General features: G+C 32.8%; 1 protein-coding gene across 4 annotated transcripts in view; it reads right to left on the bottom strand.

Moving 5' to 3' along the window:
- Positions 1 to 18,995, bottom strand: part of IA-2 (tyrosine phosphatase IA-2) — a 142,733-nt gene that overhangs the window by 53,668 nt on the left and 70,070 nt on the right. For all 4 annotated transcript variants that reach the window (XM_074114177.1, XM_074114178.1, XM_074114176.1 and 1 more), the window contains one exon: positions 9,655 to 9,708. In XM_074114177.1, the coding sequence (XP_073970278.1) occupies positions 9,655 to 9,708 (54 nt within the window). The remainder of the gene's footprint in view (positions 1 to 9,654; positions 9,709 to 18,995) is intronic.

Here is an 18,995-nt window from a genome sequence, read left to right as displayed (position 1 = left end):
ATCACTCGAGGAATCCAAAACGTGAACGAACTTTATCTCCAGCATAGCGTATTTATCCAGCCTAATGTTGGTATACTTGTATTACTGGGAAAACAACTAACAAATAAATAAACAAAAACCAAGCGGAAGGGAAAAAATAGTGCACAAAATAAAAGAAAATACAAAAAAAAAAAACTAATTCCGCATTAGAAATGTTTCTAGAGTTGATAAATTGTTTTATAAAGCTTTCGAGAGACCTTTGTCTTTCTTGTATCCTTCAAATAAATTTATCTCCCTTCAGCGTATCCTTTACAAAAAAACACAGACGGCAAAGAAATAACCTTTTCAAAGAAAGAATTTTCATCAGTCCATGAAACTTTGTTATTTTAACTAAACTGTGGAAAATTTAATTTTCTTTAGTTACAGGAAATACTTCGCTCTACAGGAGGGGAAAAACCATACCTTTTAATTATTTCTTCTTGGGTTATTTCAGTCTCATTTACTGAAGCCGACAGTGATGTCAACCTTGTGACTGAGTAACTATTCTTAGTCTGAATTTAGTTTAAGAAATATGCAGTTAAGTAGGAATTTTTACTTTCTTGGCTGATGCATGACTGATGAAAAACTTCAATATTAACACGTTCGCGGAAAGTAACGATTTTATTTTGCTGCAAATAGAGACAACCAATAATTTGTTGATCTAATTACGCAAATCAAATTTTCATTAGACACTTTTTCTTCCAAATGCACAAAACGTTCCATTTTGCAAGTTGTGTAGAACTATGAATGCTGTAGCATTCAACAATGAATAGATTCACAATAAAAAAAACTGTATTTATGTTTACTTAAATACATATTATATACCCATTGGTTTGTTATTTTGTCTGAAAGTTTCTAAGCCAATGCTATTTATTGTTTACTATTCAAGTTAAAATGCAATAAATGTTGAAAACTTGCGTCCAGACATAAATGCACAAAACTTGGATGGCAATAAAGTGGAATTCTTGACCAGTTTAATCGAATCTAAGGAGTTATTATTTGTGATAGCCACAAATTACGCAGCTGTGGGACGTCAAGGATGCTGAGGGTTACTAAAGTTTGAAATTTGGTTGACTATTAAGGCAATCTGCTGCACGACATTGAAACAAAGAGCCTCCATAAGGTTTGGACAACCCATGAGAATGAAGAAAAATAGATTGCCTAAACGAAAAATGGATTACCTGCTGGAATAACGATAAAGAAGTGGGCGTCCAAGAAATGCGTGGACGATAAAGAAGTGGTCGTATAGAAAGAAATGGCCGCGAGTGGATTGGTGGAAGAGAGTAGTTTTGGTATATGAACGTTATCCATCAAAAGCCGAAGAAGAAGAAGAGAACAAACACAGAGCTAGAAGAAAAGTTCTTCAAGGTTAGTTCATTTGAACGAACTAAGCATGTCCAGACTTGATCTTTAACCAGTTTGAACTTAAAAGTTAGTTGGGGGCTTAGTTGGCTACTAACAATTAGAAATCTGTTTGCAAACGACTATCGTCTCACCACGCAGTTCCCTAAAATCAAAAAACTAGCCATAGGTACTGTTGGAACAAACACAATATCGAACACTTTAGAATTCAAAAAAATGAAAATAAAATAAAAACTTAAAAAAGGTAAAAGCACAATGAAAACACTGAACAAACCATCCGCCATTATAAATATTTAAGCACAATAATGTATAACAAAATATTGACGTTACGTAGCACTGAATGTCGATTAAAATGCAGCTTTCAGATTTAAATGTTATAGGCATTCATGGCTTTACAATGCAAATCAGTGTTATAACATTCACGTTCTAGAACGTGTTCAAAAAAAAATGCAACTATACAACATCAAGGCATCACTTGATTCTACTTTTTATTTTCGCTTTATATACGTACTTGTTTAACTTTATTCACGAACCTAAGGCTAAATAAATTCCGATTTATTGAAGTCTACTTCACATGCCATACCGTACATTCGTGTAAAGCGCAATTCATTTGCATAATAGTTAGCCAACGTTAGAGCAATACCACGACTAAGTACGTGAGGCAAGTGAACTAGCCTTCAATAATCGGAATTTATTGGGTCGAACGACGTTTCGATTATCGAACGATTGGTTAGTTCGAAGTATAGTGTGATTCTGTGTGTGTTTTTAAAATGTTTGCCATTTTTAAGAACTGTATAAGTAGTACTATTTTTTTGTTTCATGCCTAAATTTACTGAATAATTCATACTAATAAGACATTAGAAATATTTCAACAATACGATATATTTTTAGCATACCTCTCAACAAAACAACACTACAGATAGTGCACTGCTTGCTTGCAACGGTTTGGTATGTGCAATTATTAAGAACTCAGATCCATATTGTTCAAATTAAACTCGACACTACTTGATAAAGTTATAAAACTCTATCTAAAGCAAACTATTTCTACCTAATGCACACTAAAGATAGGCTGTATAATTACCTAATTATACCATCTAATTAATTCTAACGAACTAAAGGTATGTAATAAAATTTAATATCAAATAACTAATAAATATCAAGAGACACTTAAAAAAAGGTGATATCATTGATTGTATCATGGATACACAGTATCCTAGCAACACGGCATCCCCGCATCCTATAAGTACTTGAAGTTGTGTTTTTCATTATTTTCAATTTAGGAAGGCGAGTATTAATCTTGGAGAAAATAGAAAAGTTGTTATGCGACCGATATTCTATATATAAATTCAATTTACCAAACTTAGTTACACGTTATTATTCTAAGATTAGTAAAATAAAAATGTTAATTATTCAAACTTTGTAAATATTTATTTTATTTTTTTTGTCGTAAGTCTAACACCCTAAGTGTCTTTGACCTTTCGGGTGTATTGAAAGCGAACCTAAGAGTTCCAAGTTTTGGGCAATATGCATGCAAATAAGGGCTTACTCAGTAAATTGAAAAGGGAAGTTTTAAATCAGTTATATTTACAAACATGAGCCAATAAATAAGAAAGCATCTGTAATTGAGGAAGACTCGGTTGATAGGACTGTATTTCTTTTCCTTTAAAAGTACACCTTAACCTTTGGAAGTGTGTACATCTTGAGTCTGTCCTAATCAAGGATATAATATCCTCAAAGAGAGTAGATAGGCTCTACTCCCTTGTAGAGCTGTAGAGAAATCTAATATGTGCGAGAGGGTAAAGAGGTAGAAATTAGATTATAATATCTTCAGTCAGATATTTGGTAAAAGAAGGCCTACTACTAAACACAAACCATAGCGCATCTTGCCAGAGAAGTTATTTAAATCTTAACGAGCTAGTAAGTAAAAAGTGAGTCGCAGATTTGCATTACATTCTGGAATTTTTAGCTTCAGGTGAAGATAGATTGAAAGGAACGGTAAGTTCAAGTTCGCATTTGGAACCATTGTAAACCTTTATAGATCTTCAAATGTCGATTTTAGGATTCAGAAGAAAAGCGAATGGCTCTAGTAGAGACTTGAATTTAAACTGAGTAAGTATAGTAAGTGAACTGAGTAAAGCGTCTAATTTGTAAAAAAAATAAATAAACATTCCAACAAGATCCAAGAAAGGATAAATGCCTTTCAGATAGATAACACTGAATACAGAGATGGTTGATCATAATATCAATATTTTTGTTTGCAATAAAAGAATTGTTTAAGTTAGGAAATATATTTTGTAACGTAGAAGAAGAAAGAGAATATACTAAAACCAATGAGTTATCTAGGCATCCAGAAGTAATGGCCATCTGCGGTCTAGGAGGCTGTACGAACACATAATATTGAAGGACCATTGATAAAGAAAAACTTTTCATTAAAAAGTAAAACACTTTGAAGAAAAACCCTAAGACGGTAAAGTTTTAATTGGAACTCTCAAATTTGGCTAGATCTTATAACTGAATTTTTCATTAATTTTTCCAATCGGTAAGACTTGGTAATATTCACTGCTGTAATCAATATTACTAAATATGAGCCTCTTTTTTAACCTAAATGAAAATGAAAATTTAGAATTTCTATTTTGGTATGAAACTATTATTTCTATAACATAAACCATTAAAGCTGATACATATTTTTGGGTGTTATAGTTAAAACCCAAATTTGTATCAATAATTGCATCTTGAGGCACTTAGATGATCAACCATGATGGGAATTAGCCTTCTCTGTAAATCAGGGTAAATAGGGCAAACTATAACTTCTACAAGTGGATATACGAGGGTCGTTTGAAAAGTCCGTGCAAAAATAAAAACTACTTAATTTTTTGGGGTAAACCTTTTTTATTTTTCAACATAGTCTCCTTCTAGGCTTATACACTTCGTCCAACGCTGCTCTAGTTTGTTGATCCCTTCCGAATAATAGGATTTGTCCAAGTCTGAAAAATAGCCATTCGTTTCTGCAATCACCTCCTCGTTTGAATAAAATCTTTTTCCCGCCAGCCATTTCTTCATATTGGGGAACAAATAGTAGTCCGAGGGAGCCAAGTCTGGAGAATAGGGGGGGGATGTGAAACGAGTTGGAACCCTATTTCCATTAATTTTGCGACCACAACTGCTGAGGTGTGAGCTGGTGCGTTGTCGTGATGGAAAAGGACTTTTTTGTGGGCCAATCGTGGGCGTTTTTCTTGCAGCTCGGTTTTCAAACGGTCCAATAACGATGAATAATATGCACCTGTAATAGTTTTACCCTTTTCCAGATAGTCGATGAGGATTATTCCTTGCGAATCCCAAAAGACAGTCGCCATAATCTTTCCGGCCGAAGGAACGGTTTTCGCCTTTTTTGGCGCAGATTCCCCCCTTGGTAACCCATTGTTTAGATTGTTCTTTGGTCTCAGGAGTGTAGTGATGTATCCATGTTTCATCCACAGTGACGAAACGACGCTTAAAGTCCTGCGGATTCTTCTGGAATAGCTGCAAACCGTCCTTGCAACACTTCACACGATTTCGTTTTTGGTCAAGCGTGAGCAATCGCGGCACCCATCTTGCGGATAGCTTTGTCATGTCCAAATGTTGATGCAAAATAATATGTACCCGTTTATTCGAGATGCCCACAGCACTAGCAATCTCACGCACCTTCACTCTTCTGTCATCCATCTCCGTATCATGTATTTTATCAATGATTTCTGGAGTAGTAACCTCAACAGGGCGTCCAGAACGTTCAGCGTCACTTGTGCCCATATGGCCACTCCGAAAATTTTGAAACCACTTATAAACCGTTATAATCGAAGGTGCAGAGTCACCATAATGTTTATCAAGCTTCTCTTTAGTCTCCTGAGGCGTTTTGCCTTTCATAAAGTAGTGTTTAATCAACACACGAAATTCTTTTTCGTCCATTTTTTGAAAATCACTCGACTTCCTCGATTCAAACGAATGCCAAACACAAAGAAATAGACCGATTTGGCTGAAACTTGGTGTGTGTTCTTCCAAGAGATGCTACTAACTAAACATAACCTCGATACGCGCCAGTAGTGCTATCTCTCTGACTTTGCACGGACTTTTCAAACGACCCTCGTATGTATGTAGTAGAAAAACTTGATCAGTTGAAAATTAACACAGTCAGTTATAAAAGAAGAATCAATACTTGTAAATAATAATTTTGATATTTCTCTTGATTGTTTAAGAAATTTGGGGTAGGACCACAGTTAGTAAAAACGCCAGTGATTGGGTGGTAAGTTTTTTAAAATATATGAAACAAGAAAGAATACTTTTTGTACTCAAATAACAGCAGATATTATTGGCCTTGAAGAAAACATTTCCAACAATTCATCTTATAAGAAGTCTTCCACAAAAACTCAAACTCAAGATTCCCTTAGAAACAATAATTTATCAACGACTGGTCTAAAACTGCCACAGTCTTATGAATCATGCCATGATTTTGAGAGCATGAATTCATGCTACATGTGTGAATTTATTTTAATTTTACTCCTTATTTTACAAACACTATTAACGTTAAAATTATTCTATAGTCAAATAACTTTCTTTGAAGGCAAACTAAAAAAGAAATCCATTACATCCATTAATAAGGAACAATAATTAATTACAGGCATTATATGTGTTGTTGCACGATCAGAGTATGATATGAATTGTGGCGTGCCATCGACCGCCCATTTTAATGGCACAGTTGGCGAGGTCAACAATGCCATACACAAAGATATTCCAATTAAGGTGTATTATATTTGGTAAAATAATACCAGTGTTCTTCATTTAATGTAGGTATTTATTAATTATGAACTGTTTATATTTTGCGAGAAAACTTTCGTCTTTTGTGGAACAATTAGGTATTTAAAAATACCTTGGTTATCAAGCTGATAGTGCTTAATTTACTTAATAAAAACAATTTTAATATTACAATTTTATTTTGGTAAATACAAAACATATGATTAACCAAATGTATCGTTTTGTTTTAATTAAATATTTGGTTGAATAAAGAACAACCAGAAGGGCTATCGTTGAAATAATTTTTCAATTACAATTTGCCTAAGCTCATCATCAATCTCTCATTCATCTTAAGATTCTGAGTAGTACGAAAAAGTTCAGGCAATAGAGAAAGAGAAAAAGGCTAGGCCCTTTAGAAAGCAAGATCCCGTCAGTCAAAGCCTGATCTTCTCATTACTCAAATAATCTGTCAACATGAATCCGTTTGATTCGCAAAATGTACAATCTAAGATAACTCTTATAATGTAAAGAATTTCTCTTGAAGAAACCAAACAAGTGATTGTTATTCCGAAAAGGTCATTAATCTCATCATCAGTTTTATTCAGACTCCTAATCATCAGTTTAGATTGTTACCAACCAACAGAGCTCAAATTTAGTGATGATTTGAAGCGGAGATAGACGTGGTATGGGGTTAGGTAAGAGCTAAACCAAGAATCTTCTTTAGAAGCAGCACTCCTAATCAATATGGGACATTCTACTGTAATGAAGGTTATGGTTGAAGAATACGCACCTTCAGTGCAGCCTGAATACCTGGGCAAATACAATCAACTTCTGTTTTCCTGAAACAATACATGTTCCTCAATTCTAAGAGCTAAAATAGATGTCAGCCCAAGTAATAGCCTCTTTCTGGGATCATCCGCATAACATTTTTAGAGAATCATAACAGACAAACTTGCCCATCACATTTATACCAAGTCCTTCCGATACAACAACTGGAATGCAACTGGGTGACCTCACAGTTACCTAAGATAAATCCTAGAATGAAAATATCGATTTGCTAGCCAAAAAAGCAGCCCATTTTTATTTTGGATTAAACTGAATTCATAGCAAAGACAATATGTTACTTCTACAAAATTGATGCAAGTCCCCAAGGTCCTTCATAAATTAGACCAAATTAATTGTTCAGGTAATTTCTTTACAACAAAAACATTTTTGGTTCCACCAAAAAGTAAAAAATGTTTTCAGCTATTTTCAAATTTTTTTTGGTTAAGGAACGTAAACATTGGTTTTCAGGTCATTGGCGCCTACAGCCTTTTTTTAACGGCACTGCGCGTACGTTGGAATAAGTTATTTTTTTAATGACATCATCTTCTATGACGGATTAGAAAGTAATCTGACGTCACCCCAGTAAAAGGCTGATGTTTTAGCAATTTTTCTTCTTGTCTCTTGGAGGTGTTTGTTTTTGTGGATCAATTTTCGTGCTCTCACGTTGGTTCAATTTTTATTTTCAAATTTAATTTAAAAAGTAAATATGTCACAAAATATATCTGTGATCTCGCTCCACTTTTTTCTCCTTTAAATAATATTTATAATTGCTTTTTCTGTTTACAAAAATAATTTAAGTAAAAATTGAATTTATAAGGTTAACTTCACGATGAAAGTTCACATTACAAATTGAAGGAACCGTTCAAGAGATGCAGTAAGTGGTGAAGAAGGAGTGAAGCGAGGGTATGAAATAACCTCAAATCGTTTTTAAACAGCCAAAAACTAATCAAGGATTCAGATTACAATGAATTAATTAATTGGCCCGACGCTCTGAATAGATTACAAGATTAACCAATGCTTTGAAGATGTAATTCAACATTTATTAGCCTTGAAAAGGAAAAACAAGTGTTTAAGGGAAAACTGGGCGCGATGAGAAATAATTAATTTTAAACAACCTCTGAGGTAATCAGAGCCTCAAGCAGATTATCTGGTTTGGAATTAACTTGAAACTGGTACACTGTTTGGGAGAATGGCTAAATTGATTTATAATTGTATAAACAGGTAGCGCGCCACCAATTTCCTGCCACATGCTTAAAACGATCTCTGTTAGAATAATGCTTCAAATTGAAGTATAAGATCAACCAGTGTATGAAATGGAAACGCAATCATCAATTTTTAAAGATAAGTATTAAAGTGGTACACTAGAAATTCGGCAATTAACAACTACTTATCACTTTTCAGCTGATCTTATCACTCTTACAATCAAACAACTCTAATCCCCATTAACTCAAAAGGTTCTTCAACAACTATATCTACAAGATTTATTTTCAGCATTTCCAGAGACTCTCGCATTTCGCACTGCTACGATGAGTTGAAGTGGCTTTTTCCTGTCTATCGCCGCCAATATTTTTTGGCTTCTTTCCTTTTTCAAGTCATCCAGTCTCAAAGGCCTTCCTATATTTTTCAACTCCTTAAGTTTAAATCCTCCATCCATTCCCGTAACACTAGATCTCGCTCATCTGATCTCTATATTCCCTCTCACCGTACCTCATCCTTTGACAAGTCCTTCCTAATACGTGCTACCTCTCTCTGGAACGCCTTGCCTTCATCTGTCCGCCATGCTCCTACCCTATCCATCTTTAAATCCCGTCTATTCAGTTATCTACTTTCTATTCAGCTTCCTCCGAAATTCTAATTGTTTTAATTTATTTCCTTAATTTCTGCTGTTTTATTATTTTATTTTTCCTTTCATTTTCACTTATTATATTTTCACTTTTGTAAATACTTATTTATTTATTTAATTTCTGTATAATCACAGGCCAAACTGTTAAGGCCTCTATTTGTTCCTGTATTTATTCTTAGGGGACAATTGTCCCAGAATAATAAATTTCTTTTCTATTCTATTCTATTCTATTCTACAAGGTTTACTACAATTGCAAATTTTTCTCACACACCATAGCCTAGAAAATGTCAATTAAATGAGTCGATTCTGGAGACCAATCAGGAAAAAGATGCCTAATTAAGCCTAACCACAAAAATCTTTATGTGTATAAATTGTTATATACTTAAAGGTATATGATGAAGGAATTTTTTTTAAAAAAGTGACAAATTTTTTCAGTAAGAACTATCTTTGAGGAATTTTTAATCGTCAAGTTTTACGTTCGAATCCCCTGGTGGTGTCAAAAAGTAACTTGTAGTTTCTCTTTAGTGTGGTTTTCTTAGTCTTCGAGACTTTTTTTAAAAAACTACTTGTACGAACAAAAACACTTTTGGGACCATTCAGTGGGCCGCCTCAAAGCAATTGTTTCTGGTAAAAGTAAAGTCAATTACATGTGGTAATAATAATATATTGATATTGAATATCAGAGTACAAATAAATATCAGGAAATTTGTCACAAGGTTCTTAGAATTTAACCCTCTTCAAATGGACATAAGCCACAATATTCAGCATTTGCTAAAACCCTTATCAGACATCAGTTTCTAATGAGTTCTTAGTACTCATCCAAAACTAGCAAATTAAATTACCGTCAAAACACCATTGCGATTCAGACTTGCAAAGTTCCTCGCTAAACAGGCAACCTGTAACAGAAGAGAAAAATAAATAAATATTAGCAAAAAGTAAAAAGTATGTAAAGCGGTTATTTTATAACCTGAACTATTGAAGCAGCTGAGCCAATGATACCTAATGATTCTAATTAGAAATGAAGAAGACTCTAATGCGGAGCCACTTGAAATACAAGGGTCAGCATTGGTAATCAAGAGTTGATTGCCACATTAAACCGCACTCCAATATTATTACTAAAGCCTCGAAAGATCTTTTAATGCTGCACAATAAAATTATTCATGACAAAATCATTTACATATCTGCTTACAAATGAATGACTGATGTGATTTCTGTTTTTATAGTACTGTAAAAAGTTATGTATAAAACACCCGTAAGTGCTTTTATAAAAGTTCAAAAATACGGCAACAAACACTCACCCAATGTTTCATATTTTCTCTTAATTCTTTTTCTCACAGTAATACTAATTTACAAATTCTCTTACAACTAAAAGTGTTTGACACCTACATAAATATATTTGGTGGGAATTACACCTGAAAGTTTTAGACTAAGATTTATGGCTGTGAAGTAGCGAGTACTTCTGTTCTCTTCCTTTTTCGAACTATTCTCTCTTACCGAACCGAAGAGGCCACAGTTCTGAATTATCCAAGACAATAATAATAATAATAATAATACTTCCAGAGTAGTTTTTATTAGACCAATCAGCGCCAATATGAAAAGAGAAGCGTCTTTAGCTAGATCTTAAATACACAGAAATGTGCAAAAAAGATTTTCAATAATCTGAAATTCTTGCTTTGCTTTAAATGTCTCTAGATATTTTATGGATAACTAACAATCGATTCTTAAGAGAATTAAGCTTTCGAGATAAGTTTTGTCAATGTAGTTTATAGATTGAAATGACGTGATGAGCATGTACGTGAACTATTGTCCAAAAGTTTTAAATAAAGTAGTTGTTGCCATTTTAATATATACAAACGTTCATAAATATAATGAATTAGGTGATAATAATAATCAAATTAAAAAAAAACAAAAATAAATCAAAAATTTATCTCTGAACTATCAAAGCTTGCAAAGAGATTAGAAAAAATTTATCATCATAATGTGAAGGTTAAAAAAGATTTTACAAAATTCTGTCGCCTTAGCGCGTTCACAATATATCATTGTGATATCTCTCTGGAGGAGATTCTAGCAAAGAAGGAAACTGGTTGAACTAAAGGGTCTAAGAGATCAGCGTAAATATTAGACCTTTGGGAAATTGTACTCAAATGACTTGAAATATTCTTGAAATATTATCCATATTTTTTCTTTTTTTCTCTTCATTTGTAACTTTTTTTTTAGTTGAAGTGAAAATCTTTCAAATTATAACCCAATTTCAAATTGGCAATGAATTTTCAAGATTTTTGAAACCATTATTTCTCATTAAATTTTATGCTTCTTGAAACTTCATTCATGAAAGAGCCAATGCTAGGAATCTTCAGAGATCTTTTCCGCAGCATTCTGTTATTCATCGATGGATGGTCACTGGACCACTGTTAAAGACTGGCCGTTCATCACCAAAAAGTGTGATAAAAGAAGTGAAGATCTAAGGGCATTTAGAACTTAACTGGATATTTCGATGGGGAGGTTCATGGAATCGCTTTTATTATTATTATTGCAGCATTTCTATTATCGATATCATTATATTGCTTAGTTTTTATTTCAAATTTCGATTAAGAAAAGATCAGTGTTAATAAATTGCATAAGAAGAAAGTCGATTAATGCTTAATACGAAGACTTTACTTCGTAAAAACGAGTGAACTTGAAAGTGTTTCATAAATTTTAAAAATAATTCACATCTACTTTAAATATTTATTTATTTATTTTTTTCTTTCTTTAAAACCAAACTGATGAGATTATATTTACTTAGAATAAAATCGATAAAGCTGCCTGCACTTTCCATCAGTTACATTCTATATACTTTTTATGTCTACAAGAGCTTTTTGTTAAAAAACTCTTTAATAAAACTTCAATAACCTTATTGCTTATAATAATGGAAAGTGAAGATTGATTGTCCTATATTGACAGCATCCATCAACGTCTTCAGAAATAATGCTTCTTTCGCCTAACTTTTATTGTTGGCAAGACATCCAAAATATCTTCATATTTTTCAAGAAATTGTCTCATGTTTTTAATGTGCAGCACATTGAAAACGAAAAATCGATTTTTATTGTAACAATACGTAATTAAATTATCTTTTCTACAATTCCTTTTACTTGTTATAAAGAAGTATTTTTAAGTTTTCAGAGGGTTTACAAAATGAATGAATGACTAGGGTAGGTCTCAGATGAATGTTGTAGAATATCGTAAGATGGAGCGGTACTACACGCTAAGAAAAAGTCCACGTCTGGGGTGGTTTAAAAGCAGGCGTTGACGGAAATGGAAGGTGTTATTGGCTTGGTAAAAACCAAGATTTCAATTGGCCTCAATAATTGTCAGGGGCAGGGTATGATTCACCAATTTGGAAGGTAAAGATAAGGTTAAGAAATTGTTAATGTAAACAAAGTGATGAAGATTTCTTCAGTTTAGATTGTAATGCCTTCAATTGAGAGTGGAACAGCAGACAGATCCAAACTTCACTATCACACATATACGAGTAATTCAATTTATGGCTTTGTAAGTTTCATGTTTTAGAGGGCGTCTTTTCTTTCAAGTTACCTCCTTAGCAGACATAACCTGCTCTTTATGGCCTGACATTTAAGTCTGGTGTGAAGCTGAACGTTAAGGGAATATCTACAAAAATTCAGAGAGAAAAGAAATTTGATTTGTCCTGAAATAAGTATTGCCTGAAACTAGATTGTGATTTTGTAAATAATGGCCATAGACTTGCTCTCCAAACTAGCAGATGGAGCAGACAAACTTGATGTTGGAATACTGCCAGAGTAAATCCAGATTTTATTTATTCTTCTCCTAAAAACGCCAGCCCTTAGAAAACTAAAAGAAAAAGAAAAAAAAGTAAATTATTTCATTCAAATGTTACATCCAAATAAAAAACAAGAAGATACCGCATTGGCAACGCCATAAAAAGTGAAAATAGTTAAGGTAGCACTGCTACAACTTTGTTTTAGATGAAAAAGCCGGTTCTGCACAATAAAAAAATTGTAAATATCTGCTCGATCTAAAATAATAGAAATTTTATGGAGACTGCAACAAATAAAGTAAATGTCTGCCACAGTTATCTTTTTTTAGATTTTGTTCTTAATAATAAGAACTTATTACTTAATATTTCTGATTAAAATGCACAGGTTATACACGGATAAGATGGCAGCGTTTTAAATCCAAATAAAGCAGGTCGATGCTGTATATCTCGATTTCGCCAAAGCTTTTGATCGTGTCAATCATTCCAAACTAATTCAGAAACTATCCCACTGTGGAATTCATGGATCACTACATGACTGGTTTTACTCCTACCTCACCGCAAGACATCAATCTGTTAAATACAAATCACTAATGTCAGAAGAATTTCTTGTATCATCTGGTGTACCTCAAGGTTCTATTCTTGGCCCTTTTTTATTCAAAATTTTTATCAATGATATATCTACATGTCTCAATTCAGTAAACTTTCTGCTTTTTGCTGACGATTTAAAGATTTATACTGCCATTAACTCTGCGGATGACTTTCTCCTCCTCCAAAACTCTCTTCATAGACTGAGTGTTTGGTGCGATGAAAATGATATGAGCCTAAACATCTCTAAATGTAAGGTAGTATCCTATCATCGTAGTCGGACGTGTACAAACTTCGATTATTCTCTTCATGCTTCAACTCTAAGTAGATCTAATGTAGTGAAGGACCTTGGTGTTACGTTCTGTGCTAACCTTTCATTCAACCTCCACATGAACTCCATAGTCACAAAGGCAAATAAAATGCTTGGCTTTATATCTAGATCTACTCGAAACTTTAAAGATGTCAGAACCATAATTATCCTTTACAAAGTAATGGTGCGACCTATTCTTGAGTACTGCTCTGCTTTATGGTCTCCTTATCATAAAACTTACGTCAACAAACTTGAATCACTTCAAAGAAGATTCCTAAGATTGCTCTGGTATCGAGAGACAAAAGCCATGACGGAGGTACCGTACGATGACGTAATGGAATTTACTGGTTTGAGTACTTTACAGTTTCGTAGACAAACCACAGACTTAAATTTTATTTTCAAAATTCTAAATAATAATATTAACTGCCCTGAACTGCTATCACTGTTAAATTTTCACGTGCCAACAAACGGTACTAGACAAAAACAAGTGTTTTCTAAAGTGTGCCATGGTACTAATTATCGTAAGTTCAGTTATTTTCCAAGAGTTGCGGATCAAGTTAATCATCTACCCGCTGATTTTGATATATTCAACACCAACATGATCGAGTTGAAACATTTGTTAAATAGCTGATTTTGCGGTGATTGGTACTAGGGAAAACTTACCGGTCATTTGTGATATTAAGATTTATTAATTGAGTAAAGTTTCTATTTTTAAAGTATATTTTATAGTACATATTTTAAGGTATTTTTCATCTATTAAGTAAATTATGTGTATATATTATTTCTATTTTATCTTTATTTCTATTCTACGATATATGTATGTATAAATGTATGATATATGTATATTCTATAATTATTATATATTGAGTTATTATTAAATGTTATTTTAAATTATATTTCTTTGTAACTGGGTGATTGCCCGTCTTGTAAATAAATAAATAAATAAATAAATAATGAATTTTTTCTACATTACAGTGTACAATGTCAGCAAAGGCAACCGTCTTAAGTCACTGTTGATTGCCAGCACTTCTCATACTAAAGAGGGTAATTCGAGAACCGTTTCGAAGGAAATCAAAGAAAGAGAAAGTTTTAGGAATGCTTCTGTTTTGGAAGTTTCGAAGTGATTTCTTTATTTGAGGCCATATTTCATTTTTAACTGAAAGCAGATTTGTAAATTACACATCAGAAAAACGGCCAATTACTGCTGATGACAGCAATGTATGCCATATTTAATCTTGTAGTGTGTTATAGAAAAATATATGTTATTTACTTATTTTTTGACATTTCTCTCAAAATATTAAAGTAAAGTAAAGTAATTGCCTATTTTTTTTTTCAGGCGGGTTTTACATCCAATCTCAAAATATTATACAGGTCTTATTTGTAATCACTTGCAAAATGGCTGCAATTTATTTTATACCCAAAAAAAATTCTACAAAAAAGGGAGTACGTTGGTAAAAAAATATTTTTAAGATCCCCAGCCTAATCTGTACTAACCATTAAAGTCTGCTAAACTTAAAACCATCTGTTCCGTGGCTGATATTATTAAAGGATTAGGCTTCTATTTTTTTGTATGGACCCAGTTTAGATATTTTTTACCAAATGAGAAGCTAGAAGGAAGCAGTTACTTTTTAAGCCAAAAGCTTTGAGACGATATTTCCAAAACATATCGGACGTCTAGCTTTTCAACGTCCGTTAAACCTGCCAACAAAGGTAAATAGTAGTGAATTCTAAGCGGTACAATAGATGTAGATTTGTCCCAAAGTTGATTTTCTTGGTAAATCGCAGACAAGGAAGATCCAGGTTCAGAAATGGGCACAGGTCGGGCAGATTTTCAGATAAGGCCCCCATCTACTCAGACTTCCAATCCAAAATGATAAGAACTGCTTAGAAATCTACTGAGAATTAGAATCCCTAAATATGATTCATTATCTGGGATTCATAGGCAATTATTGCTTTGCTCTAAAGTTCCGCTTAGAATACCGAATCGGTATCTTTTAAATAACTGCTAGTAATGGTTTATTAAGGATTTGGACTTTTTACTGTTTTTCTTCTTTTTTAAGAAGCACTTTCAAAGCATGGTGGTCCATGACCATCACATCCAGATGATGATTATTTTTGGAAAAAGATGAAAATATTACTTAAAGTATTCTGCAAGTTTTTCACCTCAGAGAAACATGGAATACAATTTCCCAAAATCATGAATTTATTTATTTACTTTTGTGGTTAAGAGTTTGGGTTTTTAAGGATGCCATGATGAAATCATTTAACCAATAGCATTTCTCAAAAACAAAATCAGTTTTAGGATCAGTTCATACAATTTCTCGCTTCTCGCATATCCTGTTGACATCTAGGAGAAAATTAGCTTGACAGAGCCTCTCACCACGTAGCATACTCTGTTACACTAATGGCCTTAACTAATGACTTAATAACAGAGTAAAGTAATCCTGATTAAAGAACATTCTTCAGTAAATAGCATTTCAATTAAGCACAACACATATCTACTTTTCTTGGGCCTTTTGATAGCCAAAAGATGTGTTCCTTATTTAATCATTTAAATAAATAAATAACATAAAATGATAAAATATAAATAATATATAAAGTTCTCTTGAATACAACAAATCTAATATTAACCTTATTTCAATTTTACCCTTCAGCAATACATAAATGTGAATATATATAATGTATATAAAGTTTGGGTGATGTTTATCTGCAGGCAAATTTATCTGGAACCGACGTGTCCATTAAAGTAAATTTCATTTAAACTCTCTCTGCCGTAAAACCGTTTTCGCGCTTGATCCCGGAAATTTGTTCTGTTTTGCCGAGATTGGTTAGGTAACCAGTTGGGGGGATTTGATTTCAATTTCTACAGGATTCTGGATTATTAAGCTTACATAAAGTGTAGATTTGTTTATGAATTTATTTCGGATTTTTTTCGTAATGTTTATAATTCTTTTTCAAATTAACATTTATTTTTTATTGTGAATTCATAAGTTTATTCAACAAATAATACAAAAAACCATTACATAAACCGCTCTGTACTTGGTAAAAACTTCATACTATTCACACTATTTCTAATTTACCCAATTTCTTAAGTAACTAAAACAAGTAATGAGTCCTTACTAAGGGTGCGTTCCACTAAGCGACCACAATGACCACGCTCACGACCGCGATTTTGCCCGTTCCACTTGCTTGCGAGCGTTGCGATCGAAAACCCAAGTGGAATGGACTGTGGGCGTTTTAACCGTTCATGTAAACATTACATATGGCGGCCTCGAAAATAAGTTAGAAGCTTGAAGAGATTATTTTTTAATTTTAACCCCGTTTATAAGCAGTTATAATAAACTTTATCTCCTTAACAAAAACTTACAGTTTAAAAAGTTAAGTATAAGGGTTGATTAAACGCCAAAAGGTACACAAATCAGCAAGTACCCAACATTTCATTCAAGCTTAGTTGATATAATTTAAGTAATTTTGCTGCATTAACTTTTCCTTCACATTTTTTAGAATTTATTAGATGTCACAGACCCTTATGCTGGCCTGTTCGTTCATAATATTATTTGGTTATACTTATGATAAAATGTATATTATATCTTCGTTTTTAAATAGGTACTTTATTTTAACTCTATTCCAAATAATTATTATTCTTCTGATTTATCTTTAATATGCCCTTTATTCTGAAGTTGTCACATCTTATACATGCATGTTAAAGTAGAAAAAGACAAAGTTAGAGTCGGCTACTGTTTAAATTTGAATCACGGAGGATTTAAAACAATATTTCAGACTTGAATTCGTCTAACCGAAATATTCGTGAGCACAAATAACACACAGTTAATAACAAGTAGATTATTCAACAATTATTCATTTCTCAATTGTAATTTAATTTTACTTACAGTAAAATACTGGAATAATTAGCTGTCCTAAAAGTATGCAATACTTATTTATTTTATATTACATAACATATATATAACATTGTGAGAAGAACAGCTACATTGAGAGTGTGATTGAAGAAAACTATATTATTTGCGATAAAGCCAGATAATTATTACCTATTATTATAAACGTTTGACTACTACATAAAGTAACAATTACTTTAATCGAAGAATGAACTTAAACAGACGATTTTTATTAAAAATAAAATAATCGAAATCATTGATGTATGTTGGTGTAAGCATTTTTTTAAAAAAGTTTTTAAATTTTGTAGCCTCGTAATTTTTTTTATTTTTTATAACGTTTTCTTTTTAACCTGTAATTAATAGTTTGATTATTATAGATTAATAGATATTACAGTCAATCTACAGTGCTACTTGAACAAATTTTTTGTAGATGAAAATGGCCAGCATAAGGTTCTGTGACATCTAATAAATTCTAAAAAATGTGAAGGAAAAGTTAATGCAGCAAAATTACTTAAATTATATCAACTAAGCTTGAATGAAATGTTGGGTACTTGCTGATTTGTGTACCTTTTGGCGTTTAATCAACCCTTATACTTAACTTTTTAAACTGTAAGTTTTTGTTAAGGAGATTTTTGTACCTTTTGGATAGATTTTCATTTTTGTCTATTTTGCTAAGTTACATATCTGCTTTACTGTTTTTTTTAAATTTGGAATAAGCAATTCTAACATTATAACCTGATAAGGTGTTAAGTAGGAACCGTAACTACCACTGGAGAGATCTTTTTAAAGAATGATTATAGTTGCGGTCCCCAAACCATCCTCAATAACAATTTTTTTGGGAAAGCCTTTTTATATAAAATAGGAAGGTATTTGTACGTAAAAAGCAAATTTAAACTGCGATTTCAGACCTTCCTTTTAAGAGTAGTAAGAAAAATAAACGGGCGATTACAGTACTACTCCCTAAAAGGCAAAGAGGCAAAGATTTTGAATCGAACGACAATTCATTAATGTAAATAGGTTCACCCATTGATAATTTTAACGATTTCAGTACTTCCTCTTAGTAGGTGTAAGAGCATGATGGCACTTCACAGCCATGTAGAGGAGCTTTAATCACTTCTTCGTGCTAAATTTTATCAAAATCGGACAAAGCGTTATAGAAATATTGGTAATAATAGTTTTAGAAACGGCCTTACTTGGGTGGGGCAAACTCCCCTCCATATGAGGCGTAGCGACGAGACTTTTAAAGTGCAAATCTGTACAAAATTTCGATTCGAATGACACTTCATTCATGAAAATCAGTTAACTTGTCGATAATTTGAAACGATTGCTATACTTCCCCTTAACTAGTGTAAGAGCAGATCGCCGCTTTAATGTTACGTAGGGGAGCCCTAACTCTATCATCCTACCAAATTTTATCAAAATCGGGCTAAGATTTACAGAGTAATTAGTAATAATAATTTTGAAGGGGGCCTTACATAAAGGGGGCTAACTCCTCTCTAATTCGGTGTACAGCGTCGAGACCCCCAAAAGGCACATCTACATAAAATTCCGAATCGAATGTCACCTCATTCATGAAAATCGGTTCTCGCGTTTAGGCGCTACGTAGTTTACAAAAAAGGT

Source organism: Rhodnius prolixus, unplaced genomic scaffold (genome assembly GCF_049639745.1).
Source record: "Rhodnius prolixus isolate KJV_2025 unplaced genomic scaffold, Rpr scaffold_7, whole genome shotgun sequence".
NCBI lineage: Eukaryota > Metazoa > Arthropoda > Insecta > Hemiptera > Reduviidae > Rhodnius > Rhodnius prolixus.
This window is presented reverse-complemented; position numbering and strand designations above follow the sequence as displayed.